Source organism: Teleopsis dalmanni, chromosome 2 (assembly GCF_002237135.1).
Source record: "Teleopsis dalmanni isolate 2A chromosome 2, ASM223713v2, whole genome shotgun sequence".
Lineage (NCBI taxonomy): Eukaryota > Metazoa > Arthropoda > Insecta > Diptera > Diopsidae > Teleopsis > Teleopsis dalmanni.
The window spans coordinates 161,847,733-161,873,582 of NC_051847.1; the positions used below are offsets into that span (position 1 = coordinate 161,847,733).

General features: G+C 29.6%; 1 protein-coding gene across 1 annotated transcript in view; it reads right to left on the reverse strand.

The window, feature by feature from the left end:
• LOC119677436 (protein timeless homolog) overlaps positions 1–7,189 on the reverse strand; it is a 110,535-nt gene extending 103,346 nt beyond the window's left edge. The window contains exons 1-4 of the mRNA XM_038088777.1: positions 6,988–7,189; positions 6,602–6,925; positions 1,854–2,111; positions 1,334–1,653 (exon numbers count right to left, since the gene is read on the reverse strand). Of these exons, the coding sequence (XP_037944705.1) occupies positions 1,334–1,653; positions 1,854–2,111; positions 6,602–6,925; positions 6,988–7,089 (1,004 nt within the window). The 5' untranslated portion in view covers positions 7,090–7,189. The remainder of the gene's footprint in view (positions 1–1,333; positions 1,654–1,853; positions 2,112–6,601; positions 6,926–6,987) is intronic.
• Positions 7,190–25,850: the final 18,661 nt, after the last annotated feature.

Genomic DNA, 25,850 nt, shown 5'->3' on the forward strand with positions numbered 1-25,850 from the left:
GTAAAAAGAGATTTCACTTGATTGAAACTCTTATAGTGATCATCAGTTGTAGTATCATTGGTTTGCAAATATAAATTCAGAATTTTGAATGAGTCTGCTACTTCATTCTTGGAAAGCTGAACACTTACATCCACCGAACCCTCATCATCACCGTTGCGCTTAGAATTGGATCCAGTAATTTAGAGCTATAGTGTTCAATAATATCGTCATCTGTAGAAAAGCTTGATGTACAAATTTCATTGTCCGGCTCAATATAATCGTTAAGAGTAGCATTAGAAGTTATTTTTATTTACTTTAAACCACGCAACCAGCGGCTGGCATTTGCACAAAGAAACAACATAAGAAAAAAAAATCAAACATTTGGTTTAGAAAAAGGGACTTCTCCTAACACTAAAATAAATTGATTCTTAAAATAAAAATTCGACTTATAGAATGCACTTTCCCATATTTCTAACGGCATGGATCAAAATTTTTGTTCGATTTATAGAAGTTCGAATTATGGAAACAGAAGTGTATGTAATTTGCTCTCTAACACCTTGGTGCACTGTTTTTGGTTCGAGTTATAGAACATTCAAGTTATAGAAGTTCGAGTTATGGAAGTTTGACTGTATATCGTACTACTCAAATGTCTTAGACGCTTTAAACAATGCTTTTTAACCAATAAAAGGTTTTCTGGATATATAAAAAAGACTTTTTACAGTTATCAATAACTGCATAATTGAAACAACGCTTTCATATCCCAAGTTCCGATCATATCCCTCCTCAAATTCAGAATAATATGTGGAGGTATATCAGCGATATTTTCTACGACATTAAAAAAACGAAAAATACACAAAACGAAAATATACAAAGTCCAAATTACATATATATGGTACCATATATATAGGAACCATGGACCATTAAGGAAAAACAGAAAAGCAGTAATGATGAAACCAATATATTTGGTAACATTATAATTCCTCTATCACTTCTTCACTTTTGATTTATTGACAGTTCGAGATTGAAGTAAATGCGTAAATGGTTGTCAGCGTTGGTCGACAGTTTTTTTTTTCTTAAATAAAACTACATATATATTTTGGTTGTGTTTAAATTGTAAACATATGGTAACTCTATTGCAACTTAAATTGCACAAAATTTTAATTTAATTTATAAGTTATATTGAATCATTCTCTTCAAAAAAATTCTAAAATTAATAACAAATAACACACATATGTTTGTAAATAAAAAACTATAAACATATAGTTGAAATTAAAAAACCATATGAAAACCATGAAATTAAAAAACTAAACAAAATCTTTATTAAATTCTACAACTAAAATAAGCTTCCACTTACCGCACAGAGAAGGCACTACGCCGAACTATTTGTGCCTCTTCTTTCACATGACGAAAAGACCGCTTTTGCTGCTCCTTTTCCCGATCAAAATCAATGGTCGTAACACGTTCTAGTGGCTGATGACAGATAATATCCTGATCAGAAACAGATTTGAAATTTCGTATTACATATGTGCCACCAAAACGTGAGTGTCTTCCTGGTGGAGGTTTTGACACACAATGCTGTTTCTCACGTCGCCGTGCTGCCAACAATTCCTGTTCGTCGCGTTGCTTCTCACTTGCACTGCGTTGCAGTAATGCGTCCGCCAGGGACTCCGCTGACTGTAATGCATAAAGTAATCGTAAGTTAAAGTCATCAATGAAGCAAAAAGCTTATACATTATTTTTTTTTCGATACATTACTCTTTTAAATAAAAAATTGTAGATAAAAATAAATTTTTTTTTTGTTAAATATATAAACTACAGCTTTTATTTCTAAATCTAATAAAACCAAACTTATAGAGAAAAATAAAAGTACTCACCTGTTCACGGAAAAGCAGACATATAATCTCTAGGCAATGCAAATGAAATTGATGTTCGTCGGATGAGGAAATCACAAACAAAACTAAATCTAAAATTCCGGATTGATGCAAAGCCCAAATTATTTGATCGTGTATGCTAGCATCGTTGTCTCCACGACACTCCGTATCAGGGCTCGAAGGCACTTGAAGCACATTGCGTAACAACACCAGAACACGTTCAATCAGTAGATTTTGCTCCTCGCTGCGCAACGCCCAATCCTGCAAAAAATCACTCCAAATGAATTTTCAAATAAAATGGAAATAAATTAAAGTTGCAAAGAAAGAAAAGAAATTACAACGAGACATTTTAGTCTTACAGTTGTAGAATAAAATATTTTGAGCTCCTAAACAAGAACGAACAATAAAATTTGACTAAACGCAATTGAAATTTATATAAAAAGCTCAATACAAGGACTTAGAGCGGTCTTAAGCAGAACAAATGTTGCCATTAAAAGTAATCGTTATAAATTGAAAGTTAAAATCAATTTACTTTTTATCAAGCTCCTCCATTGGAATCGCTAGTGCTGGAATGTCATGCTTAATGCCGATGGCTTATATCGAAACTGAACTAATACACCATTCCGCGCAACAAACGGAGTGGGGAGCGACTTTTCGAAAAAACATTTAAAATTTAATAGCACAACTGGCGTTTTTGATAACAGCCAGCCACCCCTCTCTCAGCAGCATGTAAATTCAACACATTGTTACATAAGCTTTTTATCAACCAAAATACATATATAAACATATTTACATACATATGTATATACCCGTAATATATACGCAACATAAGCCTAAATAATTGTTTATTTTTTTTTTTTTTGTACCATAGAAAAAGCTAGAAACAAAATAAATAACTGGAAATTACTCTACTATTAGTCCCTAGAGTGTTTTAAACAATCGAACCTGGACCCCGATAAATTTATAGTTGCAGATTTATAATAAATTAAATTAAATAAAGTTTTTATGAACAAAAATAATTTAAAAACCGAATCACAAGTGCTTAACTGATTATTTTTTCTCTCAGACCTACATTGTCTTAAAAAAAAATTTATTGTTAACATTAATAAAATGTATCTTATATATTCAATTATTTATTAATATATTTTAGCGGAGGTTCTATTTTATGTGACTTTTAAATAGAGTCCTCAGCTAAATGAATAAAAATATTTAGAATTAATTTATATAAAATATGTCCAGCGGAAAGTTTCTATTAGAGAAAAGACAGTGGTATACATCTTCGGCAGTGGTAATTTTCTTTACGGACACCCCCAATTAAGGAAAATTATTCAGCTAAGTAGCTAGATATTTGCTACCATCTAGAATCTACATAACATATATTTCTTATTTTCATATTATATGCATTTAAGTATGCTGTATTTAATGATAAAAATTGGGTGCCATTACAATATTGAAGAGATCGTTTCATCCCCAATTATCAACGATTTGTCTAACTGTTTTATCAAACTTTAGGCCTATGTATTATTTTTGTAGCATCTGCTATTTCTTGGTGTTATTAGAAAACAATAATTTTTAAATATTCATGGCTTAATATTACTTCCAATAAGCATTGATTATGATAAGTTTTGTTATTATAAGTATTAGAATTATTACTAAAAAGTTTTATTATTATCACTAGTTATAATTAATGTAAGTAATTATAATTGTAATAAGCAGTTTTTAAAAATATGCCTTCACAACAACTTTAACTTCTTTTTTCTTGGACAAATTATAAAATTACTCCCCACTCCTATATACTTTCGAACATAAATGTTGCTATTACCCCTATTACCTTAATGAATAATATTAATATATTGCTATTTCACAGCACTAAAATGTGTTTTTTGATAAAAAATAAATCGATATTGATAAGAAAGTAGCCATTAATCTTAATTCTATAAGAATTAATTTCCAAACAGTTTTGCAAGCTACTAAAACTAATCATAGAATAACCAGATAACATACAACATCTATATTTATGGGTCTTATAGCTCAGAGATAAATTTAGATATATATGTATAGGTAGTTATATAAATTCTAATAATAATGTACTTCCAACTAATTACGATGTAACACCGTTTTCTTCTTTAAACTACAATATTATATATGGGTCGTAAAACAGTCTTAAACATCCAAAGAAGTCAGAATACTGAGAGCAATATTTAATGCTAAGATCAGTTAAGATAGATTTAATTTAAAAGATATAAATAAGTAAAAATGTTATAAATGGAAAATTAGATAAAAATAACTTAAATAAAAATCTCTCTATTTTGGTAGAACAATAAACAGGGGCAGTCTGAAATTTAAAAAAATACGTAAAAGCAAATGGCTGCATATACAATAACAGCACTAAAAACAAGCAAAAAAATGCAACCAAAGTGTCAGCTAATATTTCACAGTATTACAAAATTAAATTGAAGTAAATAGGAAAAAAACATCGTTAACATTATTAATTCATATGGAAAATATTAGTTTTCTTATGAATTGTACTACTGAATTGTTGTTACCAAATTCGCACAAGCCGGTTCAATTTACTCACGCATATGTACATTAAAATAAAGAAAACGTAAAGTGCCAGCTAACAGCATTTAAAAAATGAAAGAATAATTTTAACAAAAACCATTTAAAAAGCATATTCAACGTTAAATTTAACATTTCGATATCTCCGCAAAACAAAATAATAAGATGCCAAGCTATTTTAAAACATGTTCATATGTTTATATATATATATATATATATATATATATATATATATATATATATATATATATATTATATATTATATATATATATTAATGTCTCATAGAATTACAACAAAATTACTGATCCATATTTAATTCGAAATTATTATTATGAAAATATTAAAAACTAAGTTCTTTCTATTTTTTATTGTTTTCGTTTCATATTTAAGGAGTCATACGAAGACATTTCAAATTACTTTTAGCAACCTTGGGGGTATTTGATAAAACCAGAGCGACACGCTTAAAATTCAACTTAGCATTCAACAATAAAAATATTCTCCGATAGCCACGAGCGTAACCAAAACACAATGAATTTCAAAACATGGCTACATTTAGCATATACCGGTCCGTATGCCTAGCCTTGGCATAAGTTCTGTTACCTTTCGAGTGTCACATTCAAACAAACCTCACGTCGTAAACGTATCTTTCAAGCATTTCTCAAATAAACTCCTCACAATTTACACGATAAGCGCAAACGTCACTTGAATTCTGATTTCAGATTCCCGTTCGTTTAATTCAGATTTCAAAATTTCATCAAATGTTTCGTTACGAAAACATTACTAAATGGCACACGTCGAAGAGTGTGGGTCCTTGCTGGCAAGAAACAGCAGCATCACTCATTGCCCCACATGCCCAGCACTTGATACTTTTAAAATCGAATAAGTTGTGGCTTAACCAAATTAGTGGCAAACAATATTCACCGACACAGTAAGCGGCGCCTCAAACTCCTATCCTCAATCGTCCTTGTACAAGCATTTCTTTTCGTTCCTTCAACCAAGAAATTAGTATTCGGATTGTTTGCGCATTGCCATTGTAAAGTGGCTTGTAGGCATTTAACATTTATGAGGGACAGGTCGCGTAAATTGTTGTTATTGTTGCTCTCGTATTTCATTGTAAAGTTTGCTTTTGAATGGAAAAGTTTTAAAATACGAAATTACGCAGATTAATGTAAGGCGTATTGTGTGGAAACTTTTCGTCTTGTTCGGTTTAATAAGAACAAATTATGCCTTAGAAGAATGTCATTTCATATGTGGAATTTCATTTAAATTTAAATTATATGAGCACTTCAATTTATTTCGTAATTTTTGGAACGATTGATTATAATTACGAAATACCGCATAATTAAAGAAAACAAAGTTTTAAGTGCGGAAAAGAACAATGGATTTCGGCAGAATAATGGTGGGGAATGAAATAGCCCTCACGCCAGTATCGGTGGCAACAGCTGTCAAATTTTGTACTTCAGTGAACAAAAATATATTAATAAATAAATTTTTATTTTTATTTATGCTTTAATTATTAAAACAAAAACAAACCAATGTGTTTTAATTAAATTATTGAAATATCTGTACCACTTCAAGATATAAATTACACGATTCCAGATGTAAACGGGCCTGAGGACTATATATGGTTATTCCTGACAGTATAATTTTCAAATATTTATAAAATAAAATAAAGATATATAATGAACTTATTTTGTTGCTGATGTAACCCGCTAGGATCTGCTTGTAAAATCTCTTTGGGGTTGGTGAACGATCCTTGGCCATCGTGTTTGACGAGTGGCTTCAAGACGTAGATACAGCCATTCTTGAAACCATTGAGCATATTTTATTTAGCAATAGAATAAATATTTATTCCATGTCCCAAAACCATATGTCATACTTGGCGATTTAATATCGCTACCCACTTTGATGAAATTTTCACTGAAATCGAAGGAACTATTCCAGCTAAACCGCAATAAAAATAATCACTTATACATGGTATAGTTCCTTTCAATATCACACTTCCTTAACCCAAATATGTCTTAACACATGTATACATATAAATAACCACGGATTATCATGACAACAGCATCACTTATATATTTATAAGCTATCTTCTTAATGCGCTTTGTTTTACAATATTTCATCATTTTCGCTCATTTTTACATATTTAATATATTTGAATTATTATTTAATTTAATTGTTTACTTACAGTTTGCAATCCTTTTTTTAGTTTCTTAAATAAGGCGGTCCAAATTATTTCGTTGGTAAATGCACTTTTATAAGTTTGCAATATATCAATTAATTCCATAAATATTTTTCGCGAATGATTATCTTTTGGAGGTCCATCACGATACAATAGCAATGTTGGATTTGTTAATATTACCAACAAACGTATTAGCACATCAGCATATTCATCATCTTGGACATAATCACACAACATGTACACTAAATCAGTTCGTAGCACTTTAGAATGTCCTATGTGGCGACGATATTCATGAGTTTCCGAATCACGTCTGAGAATCCATATAAGATGCTAATAAGATTCAGAAATCAATGTGTTAATATTAAAAATAATATATACTGCAGTAAACTTACTTTGAGCCCAAGAATAGCATCTGGTTCTGCATGGTACTGATTTTTATCAGTATAACCCAAAGCAGCACAAGTTGCATCAATGTCTGCTAATAAAATAGACATATTTCACTTAAATTAAAAAAACACAAACACAATTTAAATTTTCTGCAGATTTTAAAGTAAAAGCAAAATCGTTTAGTAATTGCTTCCCATAAATATTGGCCAAAATATATTACTATTAACAATATGTCAAATTATCGCGCCAAAACTCACAGTCAGCTGAAAAAAGCAATTGTTTAGAATGCATACAAAAAGAAAAACACTAAAGTAGTGTTGAACAGTTTAACGTTTTATCTATTGCTGATTATTTTTTAATTCATAATAAAAATTGAATGTGCATATACATTTATAGAAATAGTAATACTAATAAAATAATTAATATGCATTATTTAGTTAACAATAAAATATCCTTATTGCATCGTAACAGAAAAAGCAAACTATTTTCTATATAGCACACAAAAGTGATCATTAGCCCATTTTACAACACTTTTCATGACAGATAGCAGAAACAAAAAAGATGAAGTGATCACGGTTCTTGTATTTGCTAAATTTCTGACTGTTGTGAAATGTTATGGATTTATTTTGAAGTTAATGAAAACTATAATATAAATATTAATAAAATGAATGTAATATGTTATTATATTTTAAATATTTTCAATTTAAATATACATATTACGTTCAATGTGTTTAAAGTACATCATTAACTAATAAAGTCTTTTTTTTTGACTACTTAAATTTAATTTTGAATAATTCCCACATATGTATGTATGTATGGAGTAGTATTCGAAAATACTACTCCATTATAAGTTTGTTCCATCTTTAAGGAACATAAATTTTTATAATTTTTTATATTTAATAATCCAGCACACAGCAAACATGTTATTGTCAATTTAAATTTTAAATAAAATTCTGTAAAAAAATACTCTTTTCGGACAACCAAGCAGCTCTCAAATCTTTACCAAACTCTTCATTCCAATCAAAGTTGGAGCGGAAATGCTTTTAATTTCTCAGTACTCTAGAATCCAGGAACTTTGTTACTCTTATTAGGATATGGGGGCAATGAGGGCAATGAAATAGCAATCAGTTTAACAACTGTTCATCTGGAATATTAAAATAATTGTGTTTTACTAACCAGTGGTTTACTAACAAAGGAAGTGAAAATATTAAATGAACGAGAGGTTAATAACTACACACACACAGAGATTCCTAACCAATGTTTAAAAAATATCTAAGATAACATAACCATGTATTTAATTAAAAGTGAGATCGGTCTTTTTTTTAAATTTTGATTAAGATCATTATTCCTATATGTAGTGTTGATACTAATCGATTGATGACAATCGCTATGCTACTTTTAGTTTTCTATTGACTTTTCAGTTTTTGAGATTAACCTTTTAGATACCTTATTTAAAGACTTTTTTTAGCCCGATCCTTTATGGCTTACCTATGTTATTTTTAAAAATTGGCGTTTCTCAAAATAGCAATATTTGAAGCTAACCCCGCACAGAAATCGTGGAAACCTACAATGCCTAAGTCATTTATAATACATTTAACTATAGTACGTATTTAATTACATTATCATTAAAATTTATATTTTCTTATATATTACACTGATGAATTATAGAATACATGAATACTATATATAATATAATGGTTAATTGGAATATTTTCGCGTAAACAAAGCATTTTCTCAAATTAAAATCCCAACACATTATGCTTTTACACAAATCTTGTTTTCATAATTAAATAGCACAGAATTTTCCCAAAACCTTATCGCTCATCCACTGACTCAGTCAATAAAAAACCAAAGGCAAACGCGGCGCCAACTCAAAGCTCATTGCGTGTACCATATGACTGCAGCCGAAGCCTCATTATAATGTGTCAAATACATTATATGTTGTCAGGCTTTTGGTCATGAATGAATTAGCCATAAAACATTAGTTTATTGCACACAGCCGACAAGTTAATTATAATTACGGACGTGAATGTAGAAATATTGTGCAAATATGCCATTCCAAGGATTTGTGTCCATCGTTAACATGGACGAGTATTTCAGGAGCACACAGTTGCGTGCACAAATACGATTGCGTCGAGCAGCCAATGGCAAAGGCAGGTATTTAAAAATAATAAATTATTTATTCGCTAATTACATGTTAATTTAACTGTACTTCATAGATACAAGATAAAAATTTATATTCATTCCTGAGGCTTCTTGACTCTCCACAATTGCACTTACGAACGTTAAATCTATTCACTGATGAACTACACGACCTCAATCTGCGCTTATGTCTATTTAGCATGTGCTCCTCCTTAATTACTGAATACGACGTTGTGTCCTGAATATTTAAATTAATGAAATGATTTGAGGAAACTCATACGACTTTCTTGATTTCAACAAATTCAACGTTTTTAACAGCTCATTTAGGGTTGTGTATTCCGAAGATATGCTTTCCATTTTACCTTTGACTTTGAATAAAGTGGCTATAAACATTTTACAAACATTTTCATATTCGATATGGTAATTAGTCGAACCCTTTACTAAATGGTGACAATGAATTAATTATAAACAAATAAAAATAGAAATACTATTGAGATAACTTGTTATTAAAACTTGAACCATAAAGAACTAAAGAGTTGCAGACAGAAAAATTATCCATCAATTTTTATCAACTATTAAAAAATTATTACTGTTCATTATTTCTGAATAAACACTGTAGAAATTAAAAAGTTACTCATGAATGAAAAGAATTTGCATGACTGGAGTCTTTAGTATCTCTCAGGATAGTTCTGAAATATATATCTTTTCTTTGGTGATGGTCATTCGCAGTAGAATATAAGTACCAAAGTCAAGACACTCCATGCCATTACTCTATTATAGTATAAAAACTTTTGTGCGAACTCACATATATGTATAAACATATCGACTTTAGTACATATATTCTACTGCAGATGACTGTAATCAAACAAAAGACATTCATCATTTTGAATTAAAGCCAGAATGTCCCTTGTTCAAGAATTCGTAATATCAAATAAGATTAGTACCTTCCCTTCCCTTAGTACCTTACTTCTGGCTGAAATCCAAACAGAACTGTCATAAAATATATAGCTAGAAACAACTTTATGTTAACCTAATAATATATAACGAGACCAATTTCTATCTCAGATTGAAGTGACCCGACATCGAGAGATGTTTATTTGTAGTTATATGGAAAAATTGGTTTCGAAATTTGCCATTTACCTGGATTATCGCACCAATAGCGATGTTTTTCGGTTATTATCCAATATGTGATCAAAGAATTATGACCCAGAATTATCTGACTGAATCGGTTCTTGCGGATTAAAAATTTATAATACTTTTATTTATTAATAATTAAAGTACTCTCAAGTAAATAGTCCAAAATTTTTGAAAAACTAATGCTAATTCGTCAAAAACGTACTTAGGGTCTATATTAACGATTTTCAAACCTTAGAGATCCCCACAACAGTTAAAATAAATAAAATGCTAATTTCACGGCAATAAATATATCAAATATTTTAATTTTTTTAATGTTTATAAATTTATAATACCGAGTAAATGTATTTTTCTTATAAAATTAATTCATTAATGTTTCGCGATCTCGTTAACGGCCCCGCGATCTCCAGGTTGCGAAACAATAGTCTACATGGTTAGATTTATTTCTCCAATCACTTAACTTTCATTTTGTCAGAGTCTTATTATTAAATTAATATATGTTTTTCAGTTAATAGATAATGGACCTTTAAACTTAAAAAATAATTATGTTGAATAATTTAAATAAGTACTCATATAGTGTAACAATTTAAGTCACTGGGTCGAGAACTACTCTCCCCTTCTGGCTAAGGAGATGCTCAATGACTGACATTTTGGCCTTCATTCGGAAGGTCTTCTGTTCGGTTAGGGTCTGTTGCACCACAAAAAATCAATCATGGTCACAATGCTCCGCTTCGTTGAGAGTTAGTACCCCGTTTATTCTTTTCCTATCCTCTCTCAATCTTATCTTAGATCATTTTCGTTCCAGAGCTTTAATTTTGTTAATAATACACTTTTAACACCTTTGAAATATCTGTTAACAATTTAAATCAGAACAGATTTCAATCAATTTTAATATCAAAAAATCCATATAGATACAGTCTTTTAGCTATTTTAGTACAACAGCTAGAGCAAGGATGATTGCATTATTCTTATTTATATTTGGTATGATTGCACATTATTTCTTCTCGATTGTGCGTATGTCTCGGAATTACTTTTTATAGCGACACATCGCCCTTTTTATCACCAGTTTGGTTATATTATTTTAAAATATATTTTAGTTATTTAAAAATATTTTTAAAAAGTATAGGACACATTTGTCGCTTGCAACATATGCTTTAAAACAGATGTAATTCATAAGAGTTCACAAGCAATGCAATAATGGTCACCACATCCGATTCACAGAGGATTCCGTTTGATGTCAGTGGCAAATACATAAGTTCAATGAAGCATAAAAAGGTTGTGAATTTTCTTTATAAAAAAATTACGAAGAATAAAATTGGTCCAAGGACATTTAAAAGCAGCCACCCCAACCCCAGAATGTGAAAACATAAGCTTAGTGGGCGTTTCGTGTCTTCCGCATAAGAAAATTCAAAAAGAATTCATCTGATTATGTGGGCAACTCGAAAACAATGGTCATGTCCTGCAATCAATTGCGGACTGCGAACATCTTTACGCACCTCTTCCAAGGGACTGCGGGAATGGAGAATTATAGAAACGCTTCAGGTAATGTTTCAAGCGAGATTAACTTGTCGTTTGCAATTTTATTTTGACTTTATATTTTTTTTATTTTTTTTTTTTTTTTTTTTGCTTAAGTTTAATTTTTTTTTTAATATACGTTTTCTCTTTTTCTGCTTTAAATATTTTTTTGTTTGTAATTGTACATTGTTTTCCTCATTTTCTCTTTTTTCTACATTGTTTGGAACACTATTCGATAGCTTTTCAGTTTTAAGTGCATTACACTCAAACCAAAATATTAATTCAGCTCATTTAATGGATAAGTCCTTGCATTTCCTGAAATTTTACGGGTAATTTTACTAAAATGTACTTTAATAAGAAAAACTCGAAGGTTTTTCTAAAAATATTAAAAATATTTTATAGAAGTGCAAATTAAACTTAATTTAAGGACTATATATCGATTTCCAATACTCTGGTAAACACACTGGATCGTTGTCAACTCTGGTGTACGACAATGATGCATTCTTTGCTTTTATTGTTTATCCTTGTATAGCATAAAATAATAACAGTAATACCATTAGATAGATGACAAAACATCAACTAACGACATTTGCCCAACTGGAGTACTTGAAATATGTCAATGATGTGTTTCTATTTTGTCACAGCTGCTCCAGTGTTCAGAGTAGCTTATACTCATTTTCTGTAAACTTTTCGGAAGTCGACCTACAAATAAATAAGGGAAAGTATAGCATCTTGAGCAGTAGTGAATATAGGATTGTACCTTATTATTCCATTCAATTAGAGAAAAAAGAAACTATATACAATCAATAACATACTTAGGAAGAATTATAACAAATAAAAGCAGAACAGATGAGGATTTTTTTCTAGAATCAATAAGGCTAGAGATTCCTTTATTTAACTTATAACGAAAATAAGTAGCAACCATATATCATACATTATACATTAATATAGAACTTCTCGTGTTTAATACAAACATGAAAACAGTTTTATTTTATGGAAATGAAACTTTGACATAGATAAAATCAATTCAGATATGTGTTCTGTCTTGCAAACTCATTGCAAGGTGCACGAATTGCACAGCTGTTTCATTTTATTGCAATTCTCCCACAGAAGTGTTCTCACACTCTTGCGATTTTAATATAGCGTTCTTGCATTTCATGCGCCTTGCAATGACTTTGCAAGACACTAAACTACTATTAAATGCAAGATATTCTATTGTTTTGGCACATCAACACTGATATACCATATAAGAGGAGAGATTAAGAAAGATATAGAGAGATTGAGTTAACTGATTGGGTATGTATTGAAATAATAAAGTGAAAATAGCTGTGAATGTTAAGAGAAAATAATTAATGGATTCAATTTAATAAAATTGCCATTGAAATATCATTATTCCCTAACCCCAACTGGAAGCTTAAAACAATTCTTTTCGTTATTATAAGCAAACTAATTATTAATAATAGACAAACTTTAATTAGTGTATATTAAGCCAAATTAGAGAAAGCTTTATCGAAATTGCCAATATTCAGCAATGGTTTCAGATTTAGGACTTCCAATAAATTATTTGAATTATCTCATGAATACCAGTGAAGATTTTTTGTGTAATTTTTCAACAGACAAATTTCGAACACAAAACTAAATTTCATTAAATTTTGTTTGGGTGTAATTTTGTGTAGTAACGGACGTTAAAAGGCTTTTCCGTCTTCGTGCCTTTAGTTGGTTGTGTGCGAAGCTATATGGAACTGGCTTCAGTAATACATATTTAGTCAAGTATATTTATAGTTGCAGACAATTGATTAAGGATTCCTTTATTTTCTATGGGTTTTAAAGGACTATGCATGCATTTGTAGAGGGTGGAAAACTTTTCTGAAACATGAAAGCCACAGGTGTGAGCAAATGCTAACTTTAATGTATTTGTTTTTTTTTTTGTTTTACCATAGTTCCTTTATGTTTTCGGACGGTAGACAATGGAAAACAAAATTATTGGGGTCTACATTGTTCGTAGTAAATAATTGAGTTCTCAGAAATTACATTTAATGAATTTCTTAAGCAGAATTCAATTTATGGTTTCATTTGTTTAGGAAGTGACCAGTGATATCTAAATACATGTCTAATAATAATTATATTTTACATTTTGTATATCAATCCTATTAGATATATGATGTGATAGGGACATTTATCTAATAGATCCGTTTACGTCTTATTCAAAAACTATAGAATAGTAAAAATTTGACACAGCAAAGACAAAAAATTCCGATAATATTGTTTAAATAACTCCATGCAAAAATAATTTTTATAAACTTTAAACCATACTTTATTAAATTAACAAATTGTTTTCTTAATCCATCGTATGGAGCTTTCATGAAACTAAAGCGTACTATCTTGTGAAGTAGTCACGAGACTCTTGTGAGTCTCGGCACAAGAGTCTCGTTTTCTTGGCGGAAGCTGTTACTTGTACCTACCATAGAGATGGACTCTAGTGACTACTCTTGTAACGAGACTCTTGTGACTACTTGTACTTGTACTTGTATCATCTCTATCCGTGACGAAGGCTTTAATACTTAGAAAAATTTGATTATGCGACTAAGCTTGCTAAAAGTACAATAACAATATTGGAAACGCCTCTCAATTTTCAGTCTTTATGTTTTTAAAAATATGTTAGTAATAATACTACATTTTCAAGTTCCTTCGCCGATTGTTGATAGTAGCTAAGCTAAAAAAACTTTGTCCATGTGGATGCCTACAATGAGCACTATGACCTTAAAGCATCTTTCCTTTCATACAATCTTCCTATTTAAGTCATTTTCCTAAGTATTGTATAATCTAACAATTGCTGTAACTTTAATTATTTCTAAATTTTCAGGTGTTGAAATTAGATTCTGATACCAGATAATCTATATGATCAGTATTGCAGTCACTAGTATGACTACGAAAATCATTTTTTTCAATTTACATATTTGAGTTTACTATGATGAGTTCTATATAGCTTTTTTTATCATTTCTACGAAATTTTTAAACAGTTTCCACCTTAATTCATATAGAATTGATTAGCGTATATTCTTACAACATTCCCTTTTCGGCTCTGCAGAAGTCAGTAAGAAAAGGACTTCATCACTTGCAAATTAAATTGTTATTACAGGTATTGGTGATTTCGCAGAATTACCTTTACTTTGTTTTATCTAAAGAGTCTATCCTTTTATTATCTTCGTGTCCCTCATGAGCTAGTATCCATGTTAGAATTATTGAACTCTTTCCGGGCATGCTTTGTAGAACATCGAAGTACTTTCAGATATATTTTAAATGAATAGAACATACTCTTAAAGACTGTTTTAGTATATGGAAAGAATTCTAAAATGTGTCTAATATGCACCTGTGTAGACATTCTCCAACGCATAACTTAGTCATTTCGAATTTATCTATATACTTGAATAAACAGACTGATGAGAAGTTGTCAGTTTTTGAGAGATTTACTTAAGGATTTTATCAAACCAACAAATTTTTAATTAATGTCAATGAATATTATATTCGCAATTGAACTCTCTAATGCAGTGGTTTCTAAAGTTTTTTTGACCAAGGATCACTATGATATTTTTGTTTTTAGTAGGTAGCACAAAGTTCAAGCATAATATTATATACTATGATTTTATGATTATGATTAATATATGATGATTCTTTTAATATGCTTTATGCATGTCTAGTATAAAGTGTAATGAGTTGTATAAGTGCATAAGTTCATATATAGGTTATAAAATATATATATAATCACTTGGAAATTTTTTGTGCCTATTTTCTAAAAACTAAGGTCTCAGTGGTTAAACTACAAGCTATATAATCATACCTGTTAAATTTGATTCACGAACCATTTTTAACCTGTGGTCCGCGGACTATCAATTAGGACCCACTGCTCAAGTGATATGTAGAAAGACAAACAAATGTATGAACTATTATTATCTCTTAATATGGCGAAAGTTAACAACAAATGTTGCCATTCGTATCCTTTAATGTCTTGAAGTTCTTGAAACAAAAACCAGATCACGAATATTTTATAGAATTTATCGGGATAACAGGAAAGTCTTAATAGTAGCTAAAGAGCTTTAAACCCAACACATAGCCCACATTCTGGGGTTATTAAAATACATGCTTAGGTGTACTATAAAGAAATCTATTATTTGTCCTATAGATGGCTAAATAGATAGATTTCCTAATAGTTATATGTATATCGCGGTGTATAAGTCTGATGGCGTTACGTTAAGGCGCATCCACAACAAAGCGACCGCTTGCGAATAAATAAATATTCTCAGGTAATCCGGCTTTAGTGTGGATGTACCTTTAGATGGTGTTAGAAATCTACTAGGAAAGTTGTGTTTTTGAAAATATTCTCTGCTTTTGAAAGAAGGAAAATATTTTAAACGATAAAAAACAATGTTAAAAATTCAAACTGGATTAATTTCATATCTAAAAAAAATAAATAAATAAAATTAAAATAGAAAAACACCAAAAAGAATTTTGAATAATAAACTCTTTGTAGTGGAAAATGAGAGATTTAAAATCGCGTTGGTTTTCAAAAGATTTGCGTTACTAAATGGAGTACATAAAGTAAATTTTTCGCATTCCTTTGTAAGTGAATGCGGCACTACTGCTCCGGAATAAATGTCAGGGCGTCGAATAAGGGCACATATGAATGCAAACACCCTCTCGATACTAACAATAGCTTTGCATAGCAATAGCAATAAAAAGTATATAAAAAAGTATCGAAAAGCGATTTAAGATATGAGTGCGTCAGCGAAATCTGTTCCAAGAGCAATTGTCAAGGCGTTTTTAAATTTGGCTTCTTTGGTGGGTAAAAGTCATAAAATTTACTAACAAATACAAGGAGAAGTGGCAACGACAATAATAATATGAAAATGTAAAATATGTCCTTCGGCAACTTAAGCGCATATGATACAGATTTTCCATTGTTAAGGCGAAAGCAAATCGTTAACTGTGGAAGTGCAGATAAAATAAACGGATGAGAAATGAGGCAGAATAACGGTGATACGGTGATGGGGTGATGGGGTGATGCGGTGATGGGGTGAAGGCTAAGAAGAAAATGGTACTTCACTTTTCATAATAACAAACAAACTCGTAAAGTTTCGCATATTTTTTCAATTTAGTCTAATAGCAGAACCAATTTTTTCGCGTATGTGCAATTGCTTATCAAGTAGGACAGAGGCGTGGATTAGAGAGTTTTATAGACGAAATTAAGTTATTACAAATTCACAGCGAAAAGTACTGCATACAAAATTCTTTTAAAGGGATTAAGATTCTTTATTGAACCAAATTGAGTTAAGTCTCCTCATAGACCAAATAATTTTAAATTAAATGAACTCCAAATATTCTTATGAAGCTGCTAAGAACTCAAAATTTTTTTTATATAGAATAAATATTATTGTTACTGATAACAGTGTCTTTAGAACTTGAACGTTTTTTGACTTAGATTTTGTTTACAACTCAACTTAGCGATCCAACGATGTAGCGCATAAAATAATCCACTTCTTAAAGACTGAAAATAATCTAATAGATTTAATATTAATCAAATAGAAACCTCCTAAAGAAAACAGATGACACTTTCAATTATAATATGATATATATGTTGTAATATGATAACTATGACTATTTTTTTAGTAGAGTTTTCTTTGACAGTCTATGTTAGATCTCAAGTAATTTTCAGCAACCTCACCACCTCCACCCATACAATACTTTTTATGTATTAAGCCTTTGACATTAATTTCATTTAAAACAATCTTTATATATTATTTGTAAGTATAGTAATTTCTAATATGGTTGAGAATTGTTTTTTATTTAGTTATTAATCACAATTTAGAAAATATAAACATATATATATTTCCACATATTTGTGTCTATAAACATACGAAAGCATTGACGCTAAGGTTATCAGCAAATCTCAATTAGTTCATAGTTTGTTTGTAAAATTCAAATTAAAAATAATTAATAAAGAGGTTTTTGAAAAGTAATAAACTACAACAACAAAAAATCTTTTTTATATTATTTTAATTATTTGAATTTTTAGCTGACCATACAGCTATTTTGAGTATTGCCAAATACCCATCATCAGTGGTCTTAAAAATAATTATTGTATTTAATTATTCATAAATAATTTTTAGAGACTATAAGTACCAGGAATTAAACTTCTGCCCTGCCATATTTGAAGCTCAGAGTCAGCGCTCCTTAACCAATTGACTGAAAATAATTAATAAAATAAAAATATATTTAGATTTTTATAGATCAATCAGTTGGTTATATTTCAGTCTAAAAGAGTCTTTTGCGTAAAATGTCTCTTTCTATTATTGCCTAAAAATCTGAAGTCCAAAATAAACAGGCTAAGCAAAAAGTATTTAAAAAATTTTAGTAACATAAAAGTACGTTAAAGTGAAATTGGTAATAATTTTTAAGGATATTTTTATCTTATGTTATTTACAAATGGATCTCTCGATATTTTATGACTGTTCAAAAATTCGCGCGCCATAAAATCAATTTAAAATAAATAAACTCAAAACGGTGTCATAAATTCGCTATGTAAATTTCGCACAAGTAAAGTGAAATTCAAAAACAAAGCAAAAGAAAATCGAAAACAGAATAGAAAAGAAATAAATAACAAAGAGAGCAATCTAGATTAATTTATTTTTACACAGAAAGCCAAGAGACATCGCTAATGACGAAGAAGCAAAGTATGAGGACGTAAGTAGTCAAATCTATTTTCAAGAAATATGATTTCATTTATCTTTAAAGACAATAGACAATAATGATTTACACATTTAATATTTATAATTATTAATTTAATTCAATACGTTTTTAAAAACTTGTTATTACTTACCTAAATACTTTAAAGTAGATTTTCAGGATTTCATGATTTTTAACAAATTTGCTCAAAGTTTAATTATTTCAAGCATTCACTCATTCAGATCCAGTTATTTGAATACTATTTATAAATTTATATGCATACTCGTAACATAAGTTTAGCTAATGTGTGGCGTTGCAGAAAGAACAATAGTAAGAAGAGAAACAAATAACACAACTAGTGATTTTAGTTCATTTTAGGTATAACAGTAGTTTTAAAATGCAAGCATTCATTTATTCGAAATCCATTCCCTTACGCTATGTTCACAAATGTATGCAAAAAAAAACTATGAGCTATGTAAAGTGTTTTAGCATTTTCGAATCTTGCGCTTCTTCAAAAATTGGTTGAGAATCAAAACTTGATCAGTTAAGAGAAGACCGACATTTACTTTATTAGAATATAGTCTAATTGACTTGTTAAATTATTAGTTTGCTGTGTGACATATACCAAGATAATACATTTTGACGGATTAAAACACTTATGATGTTACTTATGATACTGCGGGTGAAATGAAAAGAAGTTTGTATTAAAAAATGCTAGTCGAACATCAAGCTTTACACTTCAGTGCCCTATGCCAGGTAAAAGAAAATAATAGACTTAATAAAAATTTAATTTAATAAAACCCTATATTGAAAATTTAGCACTAGAATCTTTACTTAACTGAGTTCATAGAAATAGCAAACTAAAACCCTTTCTTTCACTTACAAATCAGTATTTCACTTAGCTCACATATGCACATTATGAACCCAAGTGCCAGCTAATAGTACAAAACAATTCATAAAAATTTTCGGTCTATAAACACATTTTTAAAGCTAAAATAAATACTTAACAAAGGTTACAAATTATTAATTAAATTACTAATTAAAAGCATTACGTTCCTAGATTAGGTTCTATACATAAGAAAGAACAAATCATGCAACAAATAATGCCTCTACGATCAGAATAGTATTGAAATTTAACAATTAAAAATAAAATTACAATTAATTAATTAATTTATTTATTCTACAGCTGGTTTATGATTTCGTTCTAATATAAACACAGCAAGTAAAATTATTAATAAAAACTTTCATAGTAATAGTAACAAAACTCTAGAAAAATATGCGAACAATAAAAGTCAAGTACGGCTTTGGATCAGTTGGTTAAGGTGCGCTGATTCTGATCTTTACATTTGGTACTTGCAGTCTTAAAAATAATTATTTACGAATAATTAAATACAAGAATTATTTCCAAGACCACTGATGATGGGTATTTGGAAATACTCGAAACAGCTGTATGGTCAGCCAAAAATTCAATTAATTAAAATAATATAAAAAATAAAATTTTTGTTGTTGTATTTCACTACTGTTCGAAAAAACCTCTTTATAAAAGTTTAATAACATATTTAAAGTTGGCTGAAGCCTTATTGTCGATTGTCCAGATGTCTTTCGAATGAGATCAATAGAAAATAGAAGAAGAAGAAATTCGCAAATCACAGTGTTAATAGTATAGATCAACACCAATCAAAACAATTTGTCGGTAAAGTGCATATCAGGTCCTTACCTGATTGAGGTAGTGGAGGTAATAGTAAGTGAAAGTACCTTCACTTTCGCTAAACAAGGTAAACTTAAACTTACTCTATCTGGTTACTTTGCTGCTGACTGTCATCTATGCTGTCCACATAAATAAGATAGAGCTTTTAAAAACTCGTGTTTTTCATTTTTCTGAAATACACATACACAATTGTATATCCACAACCTGGCAGACAACGCTATGTACTACTTAGGTGATGTATAAATTATGGAGCAAAAAATTACAAACTATGCTTAAGTTAAAAAAATCCAAAATATACAGCGATAATGGTCAAGACTCTACGCGATAGATCAAAATCGCGATGAGTGCTGGCCTCTAATAATAATAATATATTGATATGTTACTTAATTTAGAACCAAATCGCGACTAAACAGCACTTTTTTTAAAAGTATGTATTTTCGGATTTTAATTTTTTAAAAATTATAATCAATGCTTTAATATATACTATATATTTGCCTTTATATAATTGCAAAAAAACTATTAATTTTTTTTTACATTGCTTAATCCTTAACCGTATGGCTGGGATTTACACCTTTATGTATTTCGATAAATTTAACTCACCACAAGCATAGGACAACGGTAACTATATTAAAAAAGTAATCTAAAAGGAGTTTCCGTCTAGCCGCAGGATAAGTTTGATTAACTCAATTTTACGCTGTGCTCTTCCTTTTATTACTCAAGTATAACACATTCATTTTCAGAGAACCTTGCTTTGTTATTTTTTTGGGATTTTTTTTTGTTAATCCTTTCAGTTAATATGTCTTGAAATATTTGCTTTGTTCACCTTTGAGAATATTCTATTTCAAAGCGATTATAAGAGGCAACTTTTCACATAAATCACTCCTCTTGAGAGAAGTGTGGGACAGAATCCAACCTTTTGCACTACAATTTTTACACAAATTTTGTCCTTCCAGTTTGCGAATAGTGCTTAGTATCGAATTTCATACCCATTTGTGTTTTCTATTTATTTTCATTCTATTAGGCAATGAATTATTAAAATATATGCTGTTAACACAAAGGCATTATTAGTCAATCCAGTTGAATTAAGAATGTATCCCGTATATATTTTGGTATAACAATGAGTCATTATTTATGGTCAAGTGAACTTTGATGTCCAAAGTGCCACTCTAAACTAACCTTACCTATTTTGACACAATTCTTTCTTGACCTAATGAAATATCAACAGGGTTCTTATCAGACATATGTTATCTATCTAATCTTAGAAATTTGCAATTTTTTTTTTATCCAACTCTACCAATCCCAGTCTTATCTCTTAAATCTCGTATATTCTTATCATTACTCTACAACACACAAATCCTTTAATATCTTATAGTAAAAACTATTCTTTTGAGCAGTATTAAAGTCTATCGTAGTACATGGTGTAAGTTAATATCAAGAACTCAAAGCATTATTAATCAATTTGAGTCTCATTGGTAGAAATAATAAATTTTTTTTTATATATATAACTATTACAATATACAATATTGAATAGGCATGTCACTGTGAAACAGTATATAATACATTTTATATTTATTTTAAATACAGATCTATCAGACTGTAGCCGAAGAAGCTTGAAATCGTTCAAGGACTTCATCGGAGAATGAGTACTTAACTCTCCAGTACTTAACGAATAATGAAACTTAAGTTTTTTATCGAAAAATAAAATTTCTTCCGATTGGAATATATTACCTTCCACCACAATTTCAAAGCTATTTTGGAATTTCTTCTTGCTTTATACCCAACATAAGAAAATATAGAAACAGACAATGAAAAAGAATGAAATGATTATCGATTCTTTAATACGAACGTTTCTATTTTTACAAAATAAACTAATTCACATACACAGTCTGTACCAAATCCGCTGTCGCGGATTCCATTAAAGTTCTTACAACAAAGACATCTATGAGTAAATAATTTTAGATTAATGTTATAACCTTTGTCTTTTTAATGTCTCGCTTTGAACGAGTTCTCTGCTTCTGAAAAGCTATTATATTATTTTGTTATAGATTAATGTTATAACCTTTGTCCTGTTAAAGCTATTTATTTTAACATTTTACTACTATCGTATATAATATTAAATTTTTACGTTAAAGACACAATAATAAAAATTTTAAAATGACAATTATTAGAATAGTGAACAGGTTCCTAAAGTATAATGTAAACTATCAATTGTGATTTATAGCTTCTTTTAGTGCTATTAGGTATCATGCTAATACTATAAAAAACCATAACGGATGTGTTTAATAAAAGCTATATAAATATATTTAGTCGTGAACATATGATGTACACTGTTAATACAAATAGTGGCGAGACATCTTTTGTAGTTATATTCGCTAACATTAAAGGATATATTTATTGAACTGTTTACACAAAATTCTTAAATTTGATCGCGAAAAAAAATTCAATAAAACACAGATTAAGCCAGTGGGAACTTCATTATAATACTACAATATAATGTGTAATACTTCGACTGTATAGGTTTGATACTAACTAGTCCTTTATTATTTGGATTGTGGGTAATATTTCGAGTATATATGTTTAAGATGGGTTGGACATGTGATAAGAATGCCAGATATGAGAGTACAGCTTAAGATTTATGAGAACGAAGTAGGAACCAGCAGTAGAAGAGGTCGACCAATAAAAAAACAATGAAAAACAGTGTGCAGCAGGATTTAAAAGAAATGAACAAAAGAAATTTGAAAACAAATGCAAAAAAAAACAGAGAAGAATCCAAAGATGTTGTGAAACAGGCTTAGGTCCTACATGGGCTGTATAGTCACGGATGATGATGATAAAACAGTTGTTAATTTAATTTGTTAATCTTGCTACTCTGGCAAAATATCTAAAGTAATAAAAATTAATCTTCAGTATTATACATTTTGCTAGAATTTTGATTAAAAAAGTTAAACCAGATTTACTAATCGAATACGGCATAAGTTCACTTTCCAATCTCTGACTTAAATGCTCCAGTAAATGATTCTCTTTCCTTCGTAATATCTTTTCATCAATTTGTTATTTCTTATATTAACCAAAATATTCTAACTAAAAATATTATAGGTAAGTTATGAGTGCAAAGCACAATAACGATAATCATTTTTAAACCAAATATGTAAGTGTAGTATTCCCGAAGAACCCCACTTGAAAGGACCTTTACATTTGCACCAATAAATGTTGTTTATTTATCGACAGGTTGAACTCTGAAATTGTACTTTCATATTTATCAATCAAAGCTGCTTACAAAGTTTTTGTATTTATTAATCAAATACTTGACTGAATAAGGATAACACAATTGAATTTAATGCCTTCCGATTTTTCGTATTGATTTTCTGGTTCGCAAGGACTTTTTGTTATTTGCGTGGCGAGACATAATGGCACTTGACCTGACCTATTCATGGCAGCTAACTTTGCAGTTGGCACTTGCGGGCGTGCCTGTTGTTTATTTACACTTTTCACAAAGAATGGAAATCTTAACAGCTCTCGTGGAGCAATAAACAAATTGAAGTGCAGATGTTTGCAAATAAGGTTAATTATTGCAAAAATCGTGTTAAATAAACAAAAATGGAGCTACTGCACGTGGAAAACAGAGTCCATTTTAAAATAGAAATTTTATTATTTTACCAGTTGGTTCACTTAAATTTCAGATTTTATTAACGAAAGTGCTTGGATTCGGATAGTGTAAATTTTTCCTTCGTTATCCTGCAATCGATTAGTTCACCTTTGTATAATTAAGTATTATTTAAAATATGGATTTTTATTTAATTTTATATTAAATTCACAATAAAGTTCAGCAGATGAAGAGAAATTTGGAATATAAAAAATCGGTAGTGTTATGGAAACCCTAAACATCGACTTTAAATTGAAATTGAATGTTTTAGGTTATGTTCGTCTTCTTTATATGGAGATCTACATAATATTTATACTACATAATCTTTCTATAAGCGGTACTTTTACAGGCTATGATATTCCTACTTAGAGTCAATATTTACTGTGATTACAATAAAAAACAGTAGCAAAAAAATAATTTTCTCTTAAACTGTTGAACTGAATTGGATGATATTTATATGGTCTATTCTTTATATGGAGATTAGACCATATAAATATCATCCAATTATTATTATAAAATAACAAATATGCTCATTATATACAAGGAATACTAAAAACAAAGTGTAGTCAAATTCGAAGTGTGAATAAATTGATGTAAAACTGGAAAGGATCGTAAAATATATTGATGACACAATACACTACATAACATTACACACGACGCAATTCTAAAAACTCTTTAAATAAAAACAACTTTCAATCTAAAGTCCGAATCGATATATAGAATGATATCTATTTTGTATTTTTAAAAATAAACGTAAATAAAATATACTTGTGATTTGAATTTCGCTGTGTTATTGCACTTATTCTCCAACGGTAGCGAATTCCAACAAGCAGATTATGCAGGAGTTGCCAAGATGAAGAGGACATAGAATCTATCAACCATTTCCTTTGTCTCTGTCCAAGACTTCAGACAAGGCGACTTCAATGTTTCGGGGATCGCTTTTTCATTGGCTTGGAACGAAAGCAAACTTATCGGATCTCCTCAACTTCATCTAGAAAACCAAATGGTTTAACAAGGATTACAAAGGTTAGCAACTCGACTCTCCCGGCAAAATTTTTGGAGGGCATCACAATGGGCAATATATGCCTCTGAGTGGAAGTGCTGACAACGGTCAGCACTCGCCTTCCGAACCTAAGTCTCTGATATGAGGTATGAAATACAATAACATTCAACACATTTTGTAGTACTGGATCATTTTGAGCTAATTTTTGTATATATATATTATATAATATATATATAATAGATATCTTTTTGATTTGTGTTCTATAAGCAGTTCATTTTGCAGAGCTTACTTTGATTTATTTATATACATATAGTGGAATTTATAGAATTTAACCTAGGGCGTGTCCGTGCATATTAAGTAAAAATATATTATTAGCAAGTAGGATGAAGAATCTAAAATTATATAAAGTTTTAAAAATTTCGAATGAGTTCTATGCGCTTTCTCATTTATTCTATGCTCTAATATTATCTTCCTTCAGTACCTTCACGCCACCACAATTAATTCGACAAATGTCCTGAAATAATAAAATTTCTCTTTCAATATCTTACGAAATGAGGTTCAATATATGTAGGTATTAGCATAATAACAGTTTTGTTAGATTTTTAACAGACCCACGTTTGAACTCTATTGGGTAGGATTAACTTACAAAGACACTGATTCTTAACTGAAACTAGGTATTCAGTAAAGATAATTGACTTTAAAAATTAATTAGAAATCATAACAAAAAATCAATTACATATTAAATAAATAACATATTTAATCAAAAATCTTATTTTGCTTTATATGGAGTCCTTTTTACACTAGGCTTTTATAGTTTATTTATTATCCAACGATAATTTTTGAGAACGCCTAAAATTTCATTACAAACTTGTTTGCTGCAACCTAAGATGAATATTAGAAGCATAATCTGAAAACTAATAAATTCCGGTACACAGAACCAAAAAAACAAATTAGAAAATAGAAACATAGAAGGTTTGACATGGGTTGACAGAAACCTTTAATG